General features: G+C 35.3%; 4 protein-coding genes and 1 long non-coding RNA gene across 12 annotated transcripts; 4 read left to right on the top strand and 1 right to left on the bottom strand.

The window, feature by feature from the left end:
- Nucleotides 1-63: 63 nt before the first annotated feature.
- Nucleotides 64-4,566, top strand: LOC135161039 (uncharacterized). Of its 5 annotated transcripts, none has more exons than XR_010298681.1 (3): nt 64-289; nt 755-2,461; nt 4,076-4,566. It is a non-coding gene; the product is annotated as an uncharacterized LOC135161039 (long non-coding RNA). The 5 variants fall into 5 exon arrangements; XR_010298679.1 differs by having other exon boundaries at nt 64-471; XR_010298680.1 differs by having other exon boundaries at nt 64-890; nt 1,041-2,461.
- Nucleotides 4,567-6,150: 1,584 nt separating this feature from the next.
- Nucleotides 6,151-8,930, top strand: LOC135161026 (tRNA N(3)-methylcytidine methyltransferase Mettl2). The gene is made up of 3 exons (XM_064118274.1): nt 6,151-6,401; nt 6,896-7,471; nt 8,151-8,930. Exons 1-3 carry the CDS (start codon nt 6,166-6,168, stop codon nt 8,470-8,472), a joined length of 1,134 nt encoding a protein of 377 aa, XP_063974344.1. The 5' UTR covers nt 6,151-6,165; the 3' UTR covers nt 8,473-8,930.
- A 240-nt stretch (nt 8,931-9,170) lies between these two features.
- On the top strand, nt 9,171-10,647 carry LOC135161035 (mitochondrial import receptor subunit TOM22 homolog). Its single transcript, XM_064118296.1, has 3 exons — nt 9,171-9,444; nt 9,810-9,915; nt 10,089-10,647. The coding sequence occupies exons 1-3, from the start codon at nt 9,337-9,339 to the stop codon at nt 10,292-10,294; spliced, it is 420 nt and encodes a 139-aa protein (XP_063974366.1). The 5' UTR covers nt 9,171-9,336; the 3' UTR covers nt 10,295-10,647.
- Nucleotides 10,648-11,010: 363 nt separating this feature from the next.
- LOC135161027 (E3 ubiquitin-protein ligase RNF34) lies at nt 11,011-14,124 on the bottom strand. Of its 2 annotated transcripts, XM_064118275.1 has the most exons (7): nt 13,664-14,124; nt 13,200-13,392; nt 13,076-13,135; nt 12,870-12,966; nt 12,286-12,598; nt 11,902-12,082; nt 11,011-11,555 (listed from the first exon to the last, which is right to left on the bottom strand). In XM_064118275.1, the coding sequence occupies exons 1-7, from the start codon at nt 13,775-13,777 to the stop codon at nt 11,356-11,358; spliced, it is 1,158 nt and encodes a 385-aa protein (XP_063974345.1). In that variant the 5' UTR covers nt 13,778-14,124; the 3' UTR covers nt 11,011-11,355. The 2 variants fall into 2 exon arrangements, with proteins under 2 accessions (XP_063974345.1, XP_063974346.1); XM_064118276.1 differs by lacking the exon at nt 13,076-13,135 and having other exon boundaries at nt 13,664-14,121.
- Nucleotides 14,125-14,282: 158 nt separating this feature from the next.
- On the top strand, nt 14,283-18,844 carry LOC135161032 (protein rogdi). 3 transcript variants are annotated; one of them, XM_064118289.1, is made up of 7 exons: nt 14,283-14,422; nt 14,523-14,663; nt 15,180-15,251; nt 15,656-15,790; nt 16,215-16,493; nt 16,607-16,816; nt 16,955-18,844. In XM_064118289.1, the coding sequence occupies exons 2-7, from the start codon at nt 14,628-14,630 to the stop codon at nt 17,018-17,020; spliced, it is 798 nt and encodes a 265-aa protein (XP_063974359.1). In that variant the 5' UTR covers nt 14,283-14,422; nt 14,523-14,627; the 3' UTR covers nt 17,021-18,844. The 3 variants fall into 3 exon arrangements, with proteins under 3 accessions (XP_063974359.1, XP_063974361.1, XP_063974360.1); XM_064118291.1 differs by lacking the exon at nt 14,283-14,422 and adding an exon at nt 14,821-14,964; XM_064118290.1 differs by lacking the exon at nt 14,283-14,422 and adding an exon at nt 14,821-15,099.
- Nucleotides 18,845-19,041: the final 197 nt, after the last annotated feature.

Below are 19,041 nucleotides of genomic sequence, written 5' to 3'. Positions count from 1 at the left end.
GAGACTAAGCTACTGCCCGGCGAGAATCGTCCATGTTGAAGGAAAACTAGGAGCAGGGGCCTCGTGATGGCGCCACTGTCCAGTCAAAATCTCGTCCCACACACTTTTCTATATATTTTTTTCCATTTTTATTCGTAAAAAATAGCAACTGCCGCGCCCGGTCTCGCATTCTTTCTCCTCACTCTGAAGTATTACAGAATAATATTCAGGGGAAAGAGAATCTTTCAGGAGTAGACAAGAAAAGAGAGGGGTTTGAGGAAGAGGGATGTAATTGTTTCTCGAGCCCTAGGTAATAAGGTCTTTAAATTCAGTGTTGAGCAGGACAATATTTTATAAATACCGAGTATTGAAATACTCTTCGACTTTTCCACATCCTAAAGATGAATTATCTGAATATATTGCATTTATTATATATCAACAACGATGCCCAATATTTTGTTATTTAATAGTTGATACAAGTCTAAATATCAGGTAAAGAATATTTATTACTTCATAGAGAAGTCAATACCAAATATTTTAATATTTAGTACTTAGTTGTGCACTAAATCCTGAATTTTCTCCTTAATTTTTGTTAAATCAACATCTCCATAGGTTTTTAAGTAAAAATTGTCTGGGGTAGAAGCTACATCATTGAATACAGCCAAGAAAAATTCAATCGATTGACCGTTTGGTCTTCGAGCAATAATTAGAGAAAGTTCATAATTTTACTTAATTAAAACCAGTTAATAAGTTAATCGAGTGAGACAAATTACAGATGTGCGATATTGGGCCCAGCAATCTCCGGAAACTGATGCATCTTCTGTCGGCGAACCCGGTGAGCCGACGATGTGAGTAAGGCCGTTGTCTCACAGCGGATGGGTTCCAGGTTCGATTCCTGGTCGAGTAGAATGGTGAGGTCTAACCATTAAAACACCTGATCAATTCCCAGATAGTTATCATAAACTAATGTAAAATAGTTATCGCAAACTAATGTAAAATAAGTTTTAAAAAATCTCGGCTTGCTCGGTATCTCCAATCACGGGTCACATCCATCGTCATAGCGAGGCATTGAAAGTGTCCCATTGTCATCTGTGATGCCCTTATGGAATGGACGGGTCACCAATGCTGCGTTACGTCCTGGGAGTCAGTCGTCGTGAACGAGAGGTGTAAAATTTAATGAAATTTCTCAGCTGTGACAATCGGGCTCTTCGCTACAATGAACCCTGTTATCGTCTTCTTCGATTTAAATAAAAAGATGATCTACGAGATTGAGTTGTCGGATTCAGTCGAGGGTAATATATTCATGAAGAAGAGGAGAAGCGGCTTAAATACCCACATCTTTTGTTTGAGTTACGTCAGCTGAACTGTGAGCTCTTGGTCAAGCTAGTTATCCTGATCAGCGGTGCTTTCGGTGGCATGAGAGGATCCCGTTGAGGCCCTACATCACCGGTGGATAATTTTGGTAAAATCAGGAGAGAGAGGCATGACATTATGACCCACTACCGCTTGATTAACTATATAATTCGACTCGTCATCAACAATTGACAAAGTTCGGCTGAAAATTTGTGATGCATCCACTCTCTTAGACCATAAAAATTCCAGTTCTTTGGGAGTCTGTCGACAATCGTTTCAACTTTTCATTGTATACTGACTCCCTCCCGAGAAAAATTCAACAACCCCAAAATCCATCGATTGCACCCCTTTCATCCAGAAGAAAAACAACTGACTGACTCCCCGACAAAATATGCATTTATTTATTGTCAGAATCTATCGATGATTTTACAGAAATACTTTCCCTTTTAAAATTCCATTCCAGGGATTTTTCAGAATTGCGTAACTGAACTACAAAGAAGCCTGATGAGTAATATAATACATGTAACAATGACAATCAATAACTCTTTAACATAATTAACGTCTCCAACTTATTTATTTACGAAGACTATTGACTGTTTTCATTCTCAAGTACTTCTCGACTTATGTCCTCTGCTGCATGCGTTGTCACGTGGAGAACGTATTAGTCCAATTAACTAAACCGGAGACACAGGGGCCTATTGATTTTACCTCCTTCGTGTAAGAGTTCAAAGTAGACATTTATGCTCCATCAAGTCGGGTTACCCTTCAATTTCAGGTGGTACTATAGCGAAAATTAATTATTAATTAGGTTGAGAAAAAATACAGATCTTGTTATTTAATTACTTGAATGACAATTGCTTTCTTATTTGCTAATTTAATACTTAAATCATAGGAACGTTTTGAAAGATTGAATGTTTAAAGGAGTAAATAACAAACTTTGTTTGCGGATCAGACGAAGACCCTGGGAATTATGGAATTATATAATTACGTTCTGTGGAGGGCGTCTTTGAGCTCGTCGTCATAGCGGGTTGACCTGACCTTATGAGCAAAGCGTCCCAGGAACCCAGGAACGAGTTCCAGTGATCAAGGATTTTTTTCATTGGAGGAAGACAAACCCAGTGCATGTCGAGTGAGTTATAAGTATTTGGAGTTAGATATAAGTTGGCTTAGAAGCTTAGAGGCACGTGCAGGTAGGGAATTAATGTAGAGTACTGCGTACACAGCGAGAAAAAAAATCTTTAAAAATTAAGTGTCTGTCCCGTAATCTGCCAGTTCACACAATATTCAGTAATAATTACGAAACAGTTACGCACTTATTCAGTGAACTTTCAGGAAAAAGTTTTCAAGAAAAAGTATGGAACGTTCAGTAAAAAAATCCGTAATTATTCCGTAATTTTTATTGAATGTTGTGTTGACTGGCAGATTACGGAATAGGCACGTAATTTTGAAAGATTTTTTCTCTCTCTGTAGACACTGGGACGAGTAGGAAAAAATCCACAACGGTCATGCCATCTGGCATCCCCCAATTTAGAAAAACCACCCTCTGGAAATAACGATTATTTTCCAGATAATTAATCAACACAAAGTACATTTCCTATTTATTCCCAGATTATTGCAGAATGCAATAATTATAAGAAACTGCGTAAAGTAAAATAGTATATTCCGCAACAAGTGCCGTCAACATTTTGTAATGAATGCGAGGGCTAGAAAATAGGCTTCAGGTGAGTTTTAGAATCTCACCTGTTGAAAAATTTCTATCGCGCGTGTTTCGCTCGAATTTTATAGTACGACGTACGATGGTTGGATTAAACTTTTTTTTTAAGTGAACGACTGCATCATTTTTCAACTAAAAATTATGTGGGATAGAATTCGCATCATTGGATACAGCCAAAAAAAATTTAATAGATCTATCGTTTTTTCTCGAGGAATAATTACAGAAGGATCATAAATGTAAATAATTAAGAATAGTTACAATGGAAAATATAGTTATATTTCATTTGTTCATACACAAGGCGAAAATCGAGTGACTAGATGCTGTCAAAAAATCGTGCCTTAATCCTACCAATTTACATTCTTTAAGCTTTTTACTGAGACTCGCGCAACAAAAACCTTAAAAGTATAAACCATGCGGTTCCGAGAAGTCACTAGACACATGCCACGTGCATATTTTATAATATATAATTTTTGATAGCCACATTGTGATGAATTGTTCAAACATGGACTATTCATAAATATTTTTTTACACATTAGTTTGTAAAAATTGATGATCCCTCCGAAATCATGAATACCAGCCAGAAAAAAGTCCTGTTAAAAAAAATCGTGAATCCTGAGCTTTGGGGTCATCGCCCCAACGAGCTCTTGAACCCTTGCGCAGGCACGTGAGGGTGAAACACCCTGGATTGACTACTACTACAATCTCACCAAGTTTACCTATAGAATGTCAGACTCCCCTGGTTCGCTTGCACAGCTACAAACATACCAGACGGGGCGGACCCTTTTCCACCTCGTTCTCTTCTCGGTCATACCCCTCTTTTTCCCTTACCCCCTCATCCCTCACTCCAGACTTGTCAGGATACAGATTCGCCCAGACATGAAAACATCCCGAGAAACTGTCTAGGATATTGGGATCAACGTTTTTTCGTAGCTTGATAGTTTCAACTGGCAATTCAATCTCGAATATCCTCCTCGATATACTCGATACGTTAATTGTTTTTAAATAAAATACGTTTATTTTATTTTGCAGAAAGAAGGTTTTCATCGCATACGGATTGAATAATTTTTATAAGAGGATTGACTGTCTCTGTACAGTATGGAGAACAAATTAGCTAATTCTTCAACTTATTATCAAATATTGGATTACAAGATTATAAACATGTCTGATATACTCTATTGTATTAAATGCCAAAAAAGTAATTTTTTGATAATTATATCGGCCTACACATCCCCCATTGTCATCGTGAGATAAAACCAGAGTTGAAGGGAGTTTTCACACTTTTAAGAGAACCCCAATGACTTAAAATCCCAATTAATAACTCAATCTCTCTTTTGTTAAAATTAATACATTTAAAAGTACTTAGAATCGTACACAAATTCATTGTAAATACAGAACAAAATATATTGTATTTCAACAACCCTTGAACCCTTGCCCTTGAAGTAAAGTAAATCACAGTGCAAATAAATCATGTGCATTTCAGCACTTTAAACAATAAAAAAACCGCTGTTCTTGTGCCCAGATGAGATTTTTGTGACTTATTTTTTAGTCAATTTATAGTTCAATTCTGTAAAAGTTGATTTTGTAAAAACGACAGAGGGGGAGGACTACGTACCGTCATGGCCCTCAAGCTTCATATTTTTGTGTTTCAGAAAATTCTCCATAATTTCCAATGAGAATTACGATTACAATGATTTTATTCTGAAGCAAAAACCGATTTTTCAAGTGCGACAGAACAGAACGAGGTAAAATCACACTGCGGTGGTGGCTCACTGCCTAGGGGGAATTGGGGGTGGTTGCCCTCTCGTCTGCAACTTTGCGGAATATGGACCGCTCAATAATGCGTAACTTCCATTATTAGACTGGTCCGTTTGTTTTCACATGGGATCCTTTTTTCGTCGGTCATCAAAAACTTTCCTAAGAAAAATCGATTTTATTAATATCGTTGCGTATCCCCCTTCGACTCGATAACATAAAAACCACCTGAAGAAACCCTGAAGTCTGTCCAAGGGCCATTGTCGTCTCATCTAGCAGTCGAGTATCAAAAATATTGAACAGATAATCGCCTGTATTCTCTCTAACTCATGAACTTTCCACCCCTGTTGTTCATTAATAAAGTGTCGTCTCTCTTTATTTCCTCGGCGTGACGTTCATGGAACCTCCACTAATTATTTTTCTCTTCGTCATGTGCGTGGGATGTGTTCCTTGCCTCCACTTGAATCTCATCGATCGTTCAAGGAGAACAAGGAGAAATAAAAAGGAATACATATACATGTATGTGAATCCAATGACGTAGGAAGTGTGTATCGATTAATTCCCAAGGGACCACTGGTAGGTGGATGGAACGAAAACATCCCCCGCATCAACGCCCACGAAACTCAGTGACGCAAAGCCCATAGATGAGAAGGACAACTGGGAGGATCATAGTATAGAGTCATCGGAAAGAGAAAAGTGAGAAAGCGCCTTTGGAAAAATTGCGTATAGTGTGTTTATTTTTTTAAAGTTAATTTGTCATTCGATTCTGAGTAGGTATTTAGCACGTAATTGAACATTTTCGGACTTTTATAACAAAATACCACACGACAGACCATCATAAATGTTAATATGTCCAAACAAAATTATGTAAAGTCATTAATATAAATTTGTTAATTTAATATATGTAATCTTAGAAAGTGGATGAAGGCAGGGAAAGTTTTATTTGTTATATTTGTTTGTTCCTTGGAGTAAATTAAAAAATATTAATTATAAGGGAGTGCAAATGTCGAAGCAATGGAATGCAAAAAATCGATAATATTATCACGATTAGCATTATGAACTCGTTTGAAGAACTTCGAAAAATGTTGAATTTGGAAGAACATACCAAAACATTGTTCACTTGTTTCAATAGTAAAACAATTCAAATCGAGAAATTTCTTTACCTACTGAGTTTATCCGAGAATCAACCCTCAACAATACGGACGTGGTTCAGGGATTAAAATTTGGTAGCGGTGACGCATGAACTACGATGATGAACGCGACAGGATATTCTAAAATCCATTTTTATGATTTTCGCGTTTTTCTTCGACTCCTGGAGCTTCTACAGTAAAAAGCCCAAAGCCCAATTAGCCACTTTCTCCGTGGTGATGACTTACCGACGGAAACGGTCATCATTGTGGTTCATGCGCCACCGCTACGCCATTTTGCTGTTGAAGCCGCTCAGTAAGCATGAGCAATCTCTCCTAGAATCTCTGCATGGGTTAGTTTACAAATACAGCATGTCCACATCAAGCAAAGAGCTGGATATTCCAGAGCAAAGACGACCACAATTTGGGAATAGAAAATTGACAGACGATGATTGTGTATTCCAGCATAATGCTTGGTAAGTCCATACTGACATAGAATAGAAATTTTTGGGTAAAAATGGTATTTTCTGTCATAACTGTGACTGCACCTAACCTCTGATGATATACGTCACGCATGGTAGGAAGATAGAATGTTTATTGTCACTTAAAGAAATTTATTTCAGTACTTTCAGATTTCTTTTACATCAATAAACTTTTCAATATCTGATGTTGTTGTTTCAGAAACAATTTGGTTCTTGAGATAATTCTTCTTACTTTTTGTTGGAATAAATAAAACGATTCACGATTGAAATTGAAAAATATCAAGTGTTTAAAGAAAACAATAATCTTTTCGTTTTACTGCATTTTTCTCTTCATGTTTTACTTCCAAATTACTTTCTCTAATAAATCATCTGGCTTACTTTGTTGAATTTTCTAAAGAATAAACAATTTCTTTTATTCTATCTCACTTACTACCTTCAGTCTCAAAAATTATCTTATATTTATAACCATCTTATTATTTTTGTTACAGGGACAACGTTGAATGGGACGAGAAACAACAACTTTTAGCTGAAATTAAAGTATCAGAAAATTCGGTAATAACACTTAACGATGATGACTTGAAACAATTCCATATCCAAGCCGATGAAAATTGGAATAAATTCTATGGAATTCATCAGAATCGATTTTTCAAGGATAGACATTGGCTTTTTACGGAATTTCCAGAATTGGCCCCTCACAAAGTTCAAGCTGATCCGACGGTCCCTCGAAAAGTTTCCTCAGACGAATCTGAGAGGGATGAACCTAGTGGAAAAGAATTAATCGAAGATTTTGAATCAGAGCACAGGATTTTCGAAATTGGGTGTGGTGTGGGCAATACAATTTTTCCCATTTTATTGTACAATTCTAATCCAAATTTGTTTGTGTTTGGCTGTGATTTTTCGTCGACTGCTATTGATATTTTAAAAGAAAATCCTGAGTATGATGAGACTAGGTGTAATGCTTTTGTCCTCGATGTGACGAGAGAGGATTGGAAACCACCATTTGAAGAGGAAAGTCTCGATATAATTCTCCTGATTTTTGTGCTCTCCAGCATCGTACCTGATAAGTATGTACCTGGAACAATTTACTATATGTTAAGATTGTTGTATAAAATGTTTACTCGACAGGTTTTCCTACGAGCAAATGTTGACGCCGAATAGTTCAAAAAATTTCTTTTTAACACTTAGCTAACTTTTCCTGTGTTTAAATGGAGTGCGACGGACTAGAATTCTTGAAAAATCAATGGCTCAATATTTCAATACTGTGAAAATTGCTTTTAACTTGTGGCATTAAGTTGTTCACGTTCGGCTCGTGCTATAAGCCCTCCAAACGCCAAAAATTACTTCCATACGACCCTTCATATTTCTTCGTCACTGGGACTCCTCTTTGCTCGAACTCGACAATGTGGAAATTAAACGAACAATAATAATAGTTCTTAATGATATTTATTTTTTATCATCAAGGAATTAATAACTAGAATTAAGGAGGACTTAGAGTGTTCCTGGCCCATCAGCATGTGCATGTGATGGGATTATTATAATTTTTTTATTTAGTTGTTCGTAGATGTTCATATATGCAATATTTTTTGAAGACTCGATCAAAATCATTTAAATCTCTTGTGAGATTTTCCAAAAATATGGGGAAACTGGGTTTTGTTAGAGTTCCATATTCCCAATCGAAATGTTAATGAATAAATATATAATTAAATAAGTTCAGTGTTAAATAAATTCGATTTATGATTTCAGGCAAAAACATGTTATACAACAAATGTTCAAATATCTGAAACCCGGAGGACTGGTCCTATTGCGGGATTATGGAAGATATGACTTAGCACAATTGAGATTCAAAAAGGGTCGATGCCTGGCAGATAATTTCTACGCTAGGGGAGATGGAACTATGGTGTATTTTTTCACTCAAGATGAAATACGAACATCATTCATTGAATGCGGCTTCCAAGAGGAGCAAAATATCGTTGATAAACGACTGCAAGTGAATCGAGGAAAGCAACTAATGATGTATAGGGTGTGGATTCAAGGAAAATATCGAAAACCTAAGATGGATGCGTGAGATGAAAAACAAACTGTCCTAAAGGAGCTCTACCCTTAGATTGATATTTTATCGATCGGGTAGGTTTATAAACAAATGATAGCTGATGATTCTGTGACTCAAACGGATTATTTATTATAAAGCGTCAAACAAATCTGTGATTTTTTCATGTCCAATGATAAAAAATTCCGATTTGAATCTTCTATCGAGCAGTTCTCGATAATCTTTCAATTCACTCAAAGGATAGAGCTACTCTAAGCGCTTATTAGACTTGCTAAATTACCAAATCAACCGGAAATGAGCAACAAACTCCAGTAATATGACACATGCATGTGGAAGGGATATATAGATTGAAATAAAACCATGTACAGATATATGATTATAGAAAATAAATATATTTTGATAATGTGAATAACTCATATTAAGGATTTCCAACATTTTAAATAAATAATAAAAAACCTGAAGGGTTTTTATTACTACGTAATAACACGGAATAACACGGAGGAAGGTCGACAAATTATTGTGAAGATTTACGAAAATAAAGAAAAAAAACGAGAATTCTGCACATAAGTATCCTCTTCTATTTCATTTTTTCTGTGGTCGACCTTGAATCGAAGTTGTGTACTACACACGGAACGCCATTTTCTGAAAGCGTTACACAGCGCCGCGAGTGGCGGCCCGGGACACTTATCCCCTGTTTCGGGACATCAAAGTTGTGCAGTACATTCCCTTAATCATACCTCAGTAATCTCTGTCCACACGAGGAGCACATAAAAAATCGCCGTTTCAAAGTTTCGGATTTATTCATCAAGAATTAAAAAACAAAAATATCTGAACATCTGAAAGAACAGTGTAGTTTATAACTGAGTAAATTCACATTTTTATATGGCTACTGTTGAGGAGATTGACATTCTGGACAGCGGAATGGGAAGTAGTGATATTCGTTCACCCGAAGTCAAGTCCATTCTTCCGGGAGATGAAGAGGATGAAGAGGTCAGTATCAGACGATTTATCATTTTTTTAAAACCAAGTGAATGTTATTAAATGTATAAATACTTGAGAAAATGTTGAAGAGATTCATTTTCGTTTTTCTGAAATCATGACATGGAACTATTGACGAGCAGCACGACTTTGGAACTCGTATAACCTAGAAAAATTGAGTGAATTTGTGATGAGGAAGGCGGTCATTAGTGTGAAGGAGCTTTGAAGAAATGTTCTGTAAAGATGTCTTGTCGGTTTTTGAAAAAACAACCGAACTTTGGAAGTTGAAGTCTAGGCTAAAATTTCACACGAGAAAAACTATTGCTTTCGCCACAATGACCTTAAAATTTTATTGTTTTCACTGCCTTTTTTTTCAGGATGAGAGTCTGGTGGAGAGACTGATAGGGCTGACGGAGATGTTCCCAGAGGAGGTTCGCAATTTTGGGTACAATATTAGCACCGGTGTGACATCATGTATCAAAGGTAAAGTCTCAATCGATAATTAAAATAAGTAATTGATGTTTCAACCGATTTCAATGTTTTACTCAGGCAACATGTCTTTGAGGTACCCCATGTTAACTCGATTGGTCACTGAGCCTCCTCCTTGCGACCTCCAAACTGAGAAAATATTTCTTATAACATTTTCTTCCTCCTAGGTCTTTATGGACTCTCCTGCTCAGCCACCTGGATTTTCTTCAGTTCATCCGCGATTCTCTTCGCCCCTGTGATCTTTGAAGTTGAACGAGCTCAGATGGAAGAGGCTCAACGGTCTCAACAAAAGCAAGTTCTCCTAGGGCCCAACACTGCCATGTCTAATATGGGTGGCCCCGGTATGCCGATGGCCCCTCCAGTTCAACGATAAAGCTCTTTAAAAAACACATTACCTATTGAGGCATTTACCAAACTGCAAAATTTAATCAAGTACCATCTAAGTTTTGAGAGAAATGAAATAATATGACAAGTACGTGTAATAACGATTTAATCAATCGATTTTAATCAATTGGTGTAACAAAAATAAGTCTTAGCAGTGCTGAATACTTTCCCATGTATTTTGTCATTGATCGACAACGTTTAGGGCATTTTTTTTTTCTTTTACTATTTACTATAAAATCATTGATACGAATAAAATTGGTCCCGTTCCATGAAAATTCTCCCCGCCATAATGGATTTCATTAATTGTGAGCATAAAATAAACAATATTAGAAATATAAATAATGAGGGTATTTTAGTTTTTTGTACCGTTTTCCTTAGATAGTGTGGTTGTAATGTTTGAATTATGAATGTAAACTCATTGTAATTATGATTTACTCCGCTTTTCCATTTATTTTCCAATCGACCTACGAATCCACCCCAACACTTCTTTCTGCAATATAATATAAAAATTAAAGTACTCACGTGCCCAGCAATTGGCTTTGTCTCTAGACTTCAGCTAGACCTTGTGCATAGATTTGAATGCTTAAAAAAATTAAAGTCGATATTTATAATTTTGATTGATGTTTGCACAGGAATACCGTTGAACGGTTGTTCAACAACTGCTGGATCTATTCTATCGATAAATAATTTGATTTCGATAAACCATTATCGATAAATAATTTTATTTTCTTATAACATTATATCCATCTTTCGTTGACAATTTTTTAGTACTTCGATATGTCGTTACAGACCAGTTCAATCACATTGATCGATGAAACACCGAGAAACAAAATAATTTTTTTAAAATAAACAAGTTTTTCTAGAAGAAAGTGAAAAGAATACCATTAACCAACAAACACTTTTCATTGTGACAAAATAATGTTAAAAGAGAATCTCACTGTTCGTTACCGTTGATGTACAATTTGCTTTTTTACGAATCTCTTTTCAATATCTAATGACAGTACGATTGTTGTATATCGCAACTCTTTTACATTTGTAATGATTTTACTTTTATGCCTTGAAAAATCTAACAACTCTCACAACATATTGACGGCAGATCGGACATTCACTCATTTGTTTTCCGCACTCTATGCAACAGGCCATATGTCCGCACTCCAGAATTACACATTCGATGGGAGAATCCCAGCAGATTTTGCATAAACTTTCTTCATAGGGACCGTCGGCAGCATTTGTATCTGCACCTGTAGAATCTAGAAGAAGATTGCAGTTCTATTATTTTGAGAAGTGACTCTGACATAAAACATTTTAGTTTTTCTGGATTCGAAAACAACAATTGGCATATCTTCCTTCCATTTAATCCACAAGAGTGAGGAAAAAGCGTGCGACCTACTCTAGTGGCTTAAAAATTTGGCTGACTTGTTTATAAACAATAGTTGTGTAAAAGATCAAATTAATTCTTCACCTTATGTTTCTTTTGCTTTTAAATGAAAGTTTTTGATCTACAGTTTTGCTCTTGGATTGCCCACATTATATGGCAAATGTTGTCTGTCGTTATAACTCGGTATATGATTATATTTAGTTAAAAATGATTTGTACCTTCACGTGACTGTTTGTGCGCGTCCCAGAGTCTTGATGCTCTGTCCAACAACTCCGATCTTTCCACACATCCACGAAAATCCACACGATTTCTTCTGAGAAGATCTTTCAACTGTTTTACATTCAAATACTCTAGATCTGAACGTACGTTGATATCCGTAATTTTAACCGTTCCTGTCCACTAAAAAATGCAATTGAAAAATTACCAGTATTCAGTGAATTATTCAGAACCAATAAAATGAGGGTAAAAAATATCGAGAAAGTTCATTCAAACGGGGTATCATATAAAAAACAGAAAAAAATGAAAATCATGTTCTAGAAGGGAAAAAAACCAAAGTATTTGGATCGCCTGAAAGTGAATATCAACCGATTAAAAGAATTTACCGTGGGAATTTCTGTGCAACTTTGTGAAACCCCGTCGTCGCGTGACTCTTTGGAGCTTTCAGGACTGGTGGGTTCGTTAGTTTCTGTCTCCTCGTTGTGATCATGCTCAGTCACAATTGGTTCAGGGCCCTCCGTCAAATTCTGCTCATCTTCGGATGAAATTTCTATGATATCAATGTCTGCATGCGTCCTTGGAGATGATGAAGGAGGTGGTTCCTCGTCTGGACTTTCAATGACTTCCCGAACTACTACTGGAGGACTCCTTGAGCGTCTTAGTGGTGAATCAGGAAGAGAATTCGCTCTTTGTCTTGTTCTGAAGAAAATTACCCAAATTAATGGCATAATATACTCAATCTGAGAACACTTGATCTGACAAAAACATCAGCTTTAAACATAATATACAGTAACTTTTAAACCTGCATATTAAACATATACTAGATGATATACTTGATTCGATTTTTTAATGCTTGTAGTGATGGCGTCTACAGAACGTAGTCAAGAACATCGCATTCCACCTATCGTAATTATTTCACTTTTTCGTTTTTATGATTAAGAAATGTTGAAAATTATTAGATTAAACGCACCGTTGGTTATTTGGAATATTTTCAGTCGTATCGTTGTTCATTTGGCTGTCAGCTCCATTTGCGTATATCATTAAAATATTGATTAAATCTTCCTTCTCTGAAATCATGGAAGAGATCATTTATTTCGATACCTCTTTTGCATGTGACAGCCATATCATTTTTACATCAGGCATTACGGTAGGGAGATGCATTCGTTACATTATTACCACAATCGAAAAAATTATAAAATATTTCCATGGCAATCTGGTAAACTAGGATAAGTGCCACTAAAAAAAATGTCTTTTCTATTTATCTTGGTTCATGAGATCTCTTCAGATTTTTTTGTCTCACCTACACATCCCCTTAGTGATACTTTTTTTGCAATGAGATACTGTTTGAGATCTTTCGACTTCATCTTTAACACTTGAGATTTGATTAATGGTCTCCGAGAGAGCATACTGCAGTTATCACAGCTCAAAACTCTATCTCGACGTCGTATCACACAGTCTGTGCAGTAGAATCGCAGGCAATCTTTGCATTGTCTCTACAATTAAAAAAAACGTGACAAATCATTCATCATAATAATCTTAATTAAAATTAATTTAACATTTTTCTCTCTGTATTGATTGTTTAGCCCTGGCTCCCCATAGGGAAAAAACCTATTTCTTTCCTTATACGATAATTTTGACTTATCATGTCTTCGTAATATGCCTACAGTGAATGACAGACACATTGTTTTTCGTACGGATCGTTGGACTATACAAAAACGAACAATCAGCACAAAAACCTTTAATTTACATGATTTAATAACTTACTTTTCGTTTAAATAATGTAAATTTTGCCGAACATGCCTCGCAAGCCATATCGTTGAAAATTTTATTTGGAATAATACTATTGAGTAGAGTTTTATAGGTTAGGTCATGATCCATTCAGAACACTTGATATTCCACTTTTCCGTCAGTAAACAAATTCCTCGGTAACTCTCAATGCATGCAACAATAGTGGGGCACTTTTCCAAATTGTTGATCCTTTTGAGGTATTAAAAACAAACGATTGTTCCCGTATGCTGTGATATCATAGACCTCCTACTGATATTGTACGAATATTTCTTCTCACTGGGGGTACTTAATTTCCTTTCACACACATATCCATTCGTAAATGCAATTCAGAGAACTCGACCTCTTCAGATTGTCCTATCTCTGGTTTTTTTGCTTTTGTCCACGTTAACAATAATTTGACGCTGACAGAGTGGACAACGGTTTAGTCACCCCACAAGTATATGACGTATACCTATGTGTATATATATATATATGTATGTACATATGTTCTGGAAGTCTAGAACTGGTACTCATTGATGCCATCACACACTGGAACCCAATGGATATGCGGTGACACATTCGATGACGTTTTTTTGACGCATATTAATGGGTGGGAGTGAGAAGCGTATTGTAGCAATGCCAGGAAACATTGATAATTAATTCTTGGAAATTAATACTGATACTGTTCTGTATCGAAAGAATGTTCTACTTAAAATATGAAATTTTTCGAGGATTATTGTTGAATAATTCCAACTGGTAAATAAGTGTAACAATTAATAAGATTAAATTGGTTACTATTTATTACTGTCATGTGTAACTTTTGCACTATGACATTTTGGGTGTGTTGATATTTCAGATATTCAAAGATTCAAAATAATCGATATGAAGACACCTACATGACCCATCCTTTGATAAAAAAGATATCTCCGCCCAAATACCACTCTTGTCAGTGTCCGGAAAAATGGCCGACAGTGAAAAGGAGGAAGCCCACAATCTCGTAAGCAATATGCCTCTGCCTAACATTTTATCTAATCGTAATGACCTTGTTGATCGTCTTTACACATTCCAAGATAACTGTGATATCAGTCCCCAACATGTCTTTGGAACACTAATTCTTTGGCACATTAATTATGAGAATTCATCCTCTCCCACAGGTTATGTTTTAGCCTTGGATGTTGAAGTCTGATATTTATCGCTGGGAAATAATATTAGACAGCTACTGGGGCATCTCAACGGCGACACATTGAAATAAAAATGATACGTTATCAGGATTCGGGGAGAGAAAAATATATTCTCGGGTTATTAATTCGATATGATTAATCTATTTCTGGTCCTCATAGTTCAGTGAGACAGTTGGACGTCCGTTCAATGAATTATTGATTTTTTTCGGCCTCTGGGACAATAGGATATTGTTCATAATAATGATGATGATGGTGGAATTTTATTGAATTATTTTTTATCGTCGTGATTGTTACTTTGAGTGAGTTAATACATATTTTATTTGGTCTTGTAGCAAATGGAGTTCGAGTGGGTGTTGCATGATGAAGTGCACTCCTCACTGTCACAGTTACGAGGAATTCTGATGGTGAGTACTTGGCTTAATTAGTTCAATGACGATGGGATATAATTTAATTAGTGGAGTTTGATGTTGTTATTAATTGCGGTATTTTCTAGGTAATGGAGGGTCGGGAGAAAACTTTAAGAACTTTCGTAGAGGAGACAATTTTATATTCAAAATGTTGTGATATTTTTAAATGATTCAGTCTATAAGAACATTCAAATAATTGTGACTTTTTTTAGTTCTCTGAGCAAGGAGTCGGTTTTTGAGGTTTTCGAAATTTCTTTCTTTTCGTTTTTATGCTAAATACCGAGACATCACTGTCTATTTTCCATGAGCCTAAAAATCAACTAACTATCAATTTTAAATACTAAAAATAAATATATTAAAGAATAAAGAGTAGATTCATTATTTTCTTCTTTGTCATTTAGGAATGTGCACAAAGATTTCCTCTGGCACTCTTCGGCAACGACCAACAATGCAAAACTGATAGATTTGTTTTTGCGGCACCACACGACCAAGTCAAATGTGTTGCAGTCCTTACTGGAGATAGTATTACAAATGCAGTAAGTCACTGGTTATTTCAACTTTAATAATGATCACATAGCATTTTTAAAAATAATTGTCCACAATTTTTTTTAATCGTGAAATATTGATTTACCACTAAGACTGTCTTTAGAACTTTAAATATATGAAATAGCAATAATGATATGTATGATATATTTTACATTTAATTGGGACGAATTGGGATCCGCCCTTAGTGTTGTGTACTTCCTATATTTTAAACATGATATTCATTATTCTCGGGAGAACTATAAATCCATAAACTACTCATTATCGATGACCCTGAAAAGTATTCTTCCATTTCCACAACTGAGCTAGTAGATAAATCCTTTTTACGTAGAACGTAGCAGGGTACGGCCACGTGTCTATCTCTATTTGATATTCTACATAAAAAAAATGATTATTCATCGGTATGATTTTATTCAGGAAGTTACCTTCAAAGTCCAGAAACAGCAGAATGTTTCCGTGCGAACGAGTATACAAAACGACCATCCCTGGAAACTGCAACAGATTCAGGACGCAGCTAATCATCTTCAACAGGCAATCGCACACATTGACAATGTGGATAAACAGTATTCATTCAAAACTTCCGACGAGGTTATGCACATCCTTGGGAATATACTCGGGTGCCTCCAGAGAAGCCGAACTAGTCTTATTGTGCCTAAGAAAAAGGCGATTGATGATTTAATCAAGAGCCGAAATATGGTAATCATTTTTCGATAATATATGAAACATTCAACAATTATACGACAGACATCGGTACGATTGAAAGTAAAAACAATCGAAATCAGTAAAATTAACTATTTTCCGGTTTCCAGAAATCGCTGAATCCAAATTTAGCTGAAAATTTGGCAATAAGTTTTTATATACAGAGTTACAAGCTTGTCCTAGCTGTCTATCAGCTGGAGAGTACTCATGGAAGCCTGAAGTATGAATCGCAACAGGCTGAGTGCAGTGTTCCCTGGTTAAATGATGCGCTTGTACTGCTTACGATATCACTTCAACTGTGTCAAAGGTTAAAGGATAAGGTGATTTCTGTCAAAATATTTCAGAATAATTAATTATTCATACTTTTTGGAGGAACTTGGTTACAATACAGGAGAACATTGATTAAGGTCAATATTCGAGACAATAAGAATGAAGTAATTTTCTTTTTCTTCATCCAGATCTGCGTATTTTCCCAGTACAAAGACTTCACTGTGGGGTCACGTGTGCCATCAGCAATGGGCTGATAAATCTTCACCAGAAGTAAAGGACGTAATGAAATTCTTAACCATCAGTTAGTTGCCGTAATTTTTTTTAATATAGAAATTACGTTACCAGTCAATCTCCTAGAGAGTACACCAGCCATTAAGTTAGTGCCACCAAATTCAGGTCGTAATAAATCAGGCGAAATATTTCCATTCTTCCTGCTTTAGTCAAGGTACTTCCGCAATAATCATATGGGAGTAGAAGAAAATGTGATAGAGAGTGGAAATTTTGAGAATATATTCTTCAGAAAAGTGAAAATATGTCCCGAAAGTCTCAAGATGACTTACCACATCGATTTTTGGAGGCGGCAACATAATTATATTGTCATTTGCCACAGGACCTTGTGAGACACTTTTTAATGGATAATGACGAGCACTAAAAATACGGCAAAAATCCAAATATTTGATTTACCGCATCGTACAGATTTTTAATATACATTCCTTCAATTTTATTGATGGTGACATGAATCACACTGACAAAATTAGTGAATCAAAAAGATATTTATTTGGATAGTGTCAAAGAAATACTTTTTCAAAATCAGGCAAAATTATTTGTACTCTGAAAAATTGAAAAAGTACAAGAGAATATTGTTAACAATTTTGACATGCAATATGACAAGAGTTCCATAATTATTCGATATTTCCCGATTTTTCTGCCAACAAATGCAGGAAGACAATCTTTCACGGTAAAAAATCACGAGCGCAAAGTGTGAATGATTTTTATGGAAAGCTTGATAAGTTCGTATATTTGCAGAGAATCTAAAGAGAAATATCAGATTAATTGTAAAGCTCGAATCATATGCGGGGGATTACTTTTTTCTTTCAAATATAATAGTATTAATACTCACTATAATAGCCATTCACTTCCCCGAAATGAGGTCAAATGCGTCGTTTTTATTGTTCAAAATTCCGATAGGGGAAATAATCAATTGAATATCACGTAAATTGTACAAACTAACATCGAATGGTGCCCTTATATTGGCTTAAATTTGCATGTAAAAATGAATTCAAAGTACTTCCCCATAGGTGAATCAATTACCTTCATGATGAAGTTTATTTATTTGTATTTATAAAATTAACAAAAGTGAAAGAACGAATATTCACTCTAAAAAGAAATTCGTAAAAATGAGAAAAATTGATTGTAATTAATTATCAACTTAATCTTTTTTAAGAATGTTGATCAACATATTTTAAGCAATTCAAGTGATTTATCCACCAAATATAATTTGTTTGTTTTGTCTAGTTATAAGTAAATTTCGATTTGTAACAAAAATTTGAAGATATTGATAAAGTTTATTCTCCGGTGAAAGAACGAATGAAAAAGAATGGAAATATATTTCGTGGTATTTAATTCAAAGTTCCTTGCTTATTAATGAAAAAAATTGTGTTTCTAATCACAGAAAAGGGAAGAGTCTTTAAAAAACACCTGACAATAATTGTATTGGAGTTAGTAGAAGTTTTAATGGAGTCGACAAACAATTATGCACTTGATTGGTATCGAAGTGTTTTTGGCACGTTAATTAGACGCCTTGGATGGGTTATACAATGACTTCTCCCATCTGAATTAACTAATCATTAGAATTGGTCAGGAAAAGTGACTATTACAAGCAATTCGCTCTGTTGTTGTCCTAGAATAATTGATAATTAATTCAACGGTGATTAATATATTGTTTTTGAATAAATAAATGAGTTTGAGGAGCGATTGTTGTATAATGGGTCTCATGTAATCGTTGCTTAAGCATTTTTATGCTTAAGGTTGTGTCAATTTTAGGACGTTTGTGCTAATAAATTAATTGTTTGTTCGAATCAATGAGTGTTTCTCCCTTATAAATAAATAAATTTATTCTGCATGACTCTACCTTAGTCGTATGAAATTTAGGAATGCGACAAATTCCAGTGTTTCATTTTTTTTCTATTTTCTATTGATTGAGTAATTGAGAAAATGGACATTCACTATTTGTTTTGTTTATTTCTCAGAGGTACTGGTTGAGTTAATTGTAAAA

This window comes from Diachasmimorpha longicaudata, chromosome 3, assembly GCF_034640455.1.
Source record: "Diachasmimorpha longicaudata isolate KC_UGA_2023 chromosome 3, iyDiaLong2, whole genome shotgun sequence".
NCBI lineage: Eukaryota > Metazoa > Arthropoda > Insecta > Hymenoptera > Braconidae > Diachasmimorpha > Diachasmimorpha longicaudata.
The sequence above is the reverse complement of the archived record's forward strand: the minus strand, read 5'-3'. Positions and strand labels throughout refer to the sequence as shown.

Bases quoted from the DNA above. Each gene is read 5' to 3' on its own strand.
- LOC135161026 (XM_064118274.1), top strand. From the start codon at position 6,166: ATGACTTACCGACGGAAACGGTCATCATTGTGGTTCATGCGCCACCGC. The intron at 6,402-6,895 runs GTAAGTCCATAC...TTTTTGTTACAG, and splicing joins GTATTCCAGCATAATGCTTG to GGACAACGTTGAATGGGACG. The intron at 7,472-8,150 runs GTATGTACCTGG...TTATGATTTCAG, and splicing joins TCCAGCATCGTACCTGATAA to GCAAAAACATGTTATACAAC.
- LOC135161035 (XM_064118296.1), top strand. From the start codon at position 9,337: ATGGCTACTGTTGAGGAGATTGACATTCTGGACAGCGGAATGGGAAGT. The intron at 9,445-9,809 runs GTCAGTATCAGA...CTTTTTTTTCAG, and splicing joins GAGATGAAGAGGATGAAGAG to GATGAGAGTCTGGTGGAGAG. The intron at 9,916-10,088 runs GTAAAGTCTCAA...TCTTCCTCCTAG, and splicing joins TGTGACATCATGTATCAAAG to GTCTTTATGGACTCTCCTGC.
- LOC135161027 (XM_064118275.1), bottom strand. From the start codon at position 13,777: ATGGATCATGACCTAACCTATAAAACTCTACTCAATAGTATTATTCCA. The intron at 13,136-13,199 runs GTGAGACAAAAA...CATTTTTTTTAG, and splicing joins ATCACTAAGGGGATGTGTAG to TGGCACTTATCCTAGTTTAC. The intron at 12,083-12,285 runs GTAAATTCTTTT...TGCATTTTTTAG, and splicing joins GTTGCACAGAAATTCCCACG to TGGACAGGAACGGTTAAAAT.
- LOC135161032 (XM_064118289.1), top strand. From the start codon at position 14,628: ATGGCCGACAGTGAAAAGGAGGAAGCCCACAATCTC. The intron at 15,252-15,655 runs GTGAGTACTTGG...TTTGTCATTTAG, and splicing joins AGTTACGAGGAATTCTGATG to GAATGTGCACAAAGATTTCC. The intron at 15,791-16,214 runs GTAAGTCACTGG...GATTTTATTCAG, and splicing joins GAGATAGTATTACAAATGCA to GAAGTTACCTTCAAAGTCCA.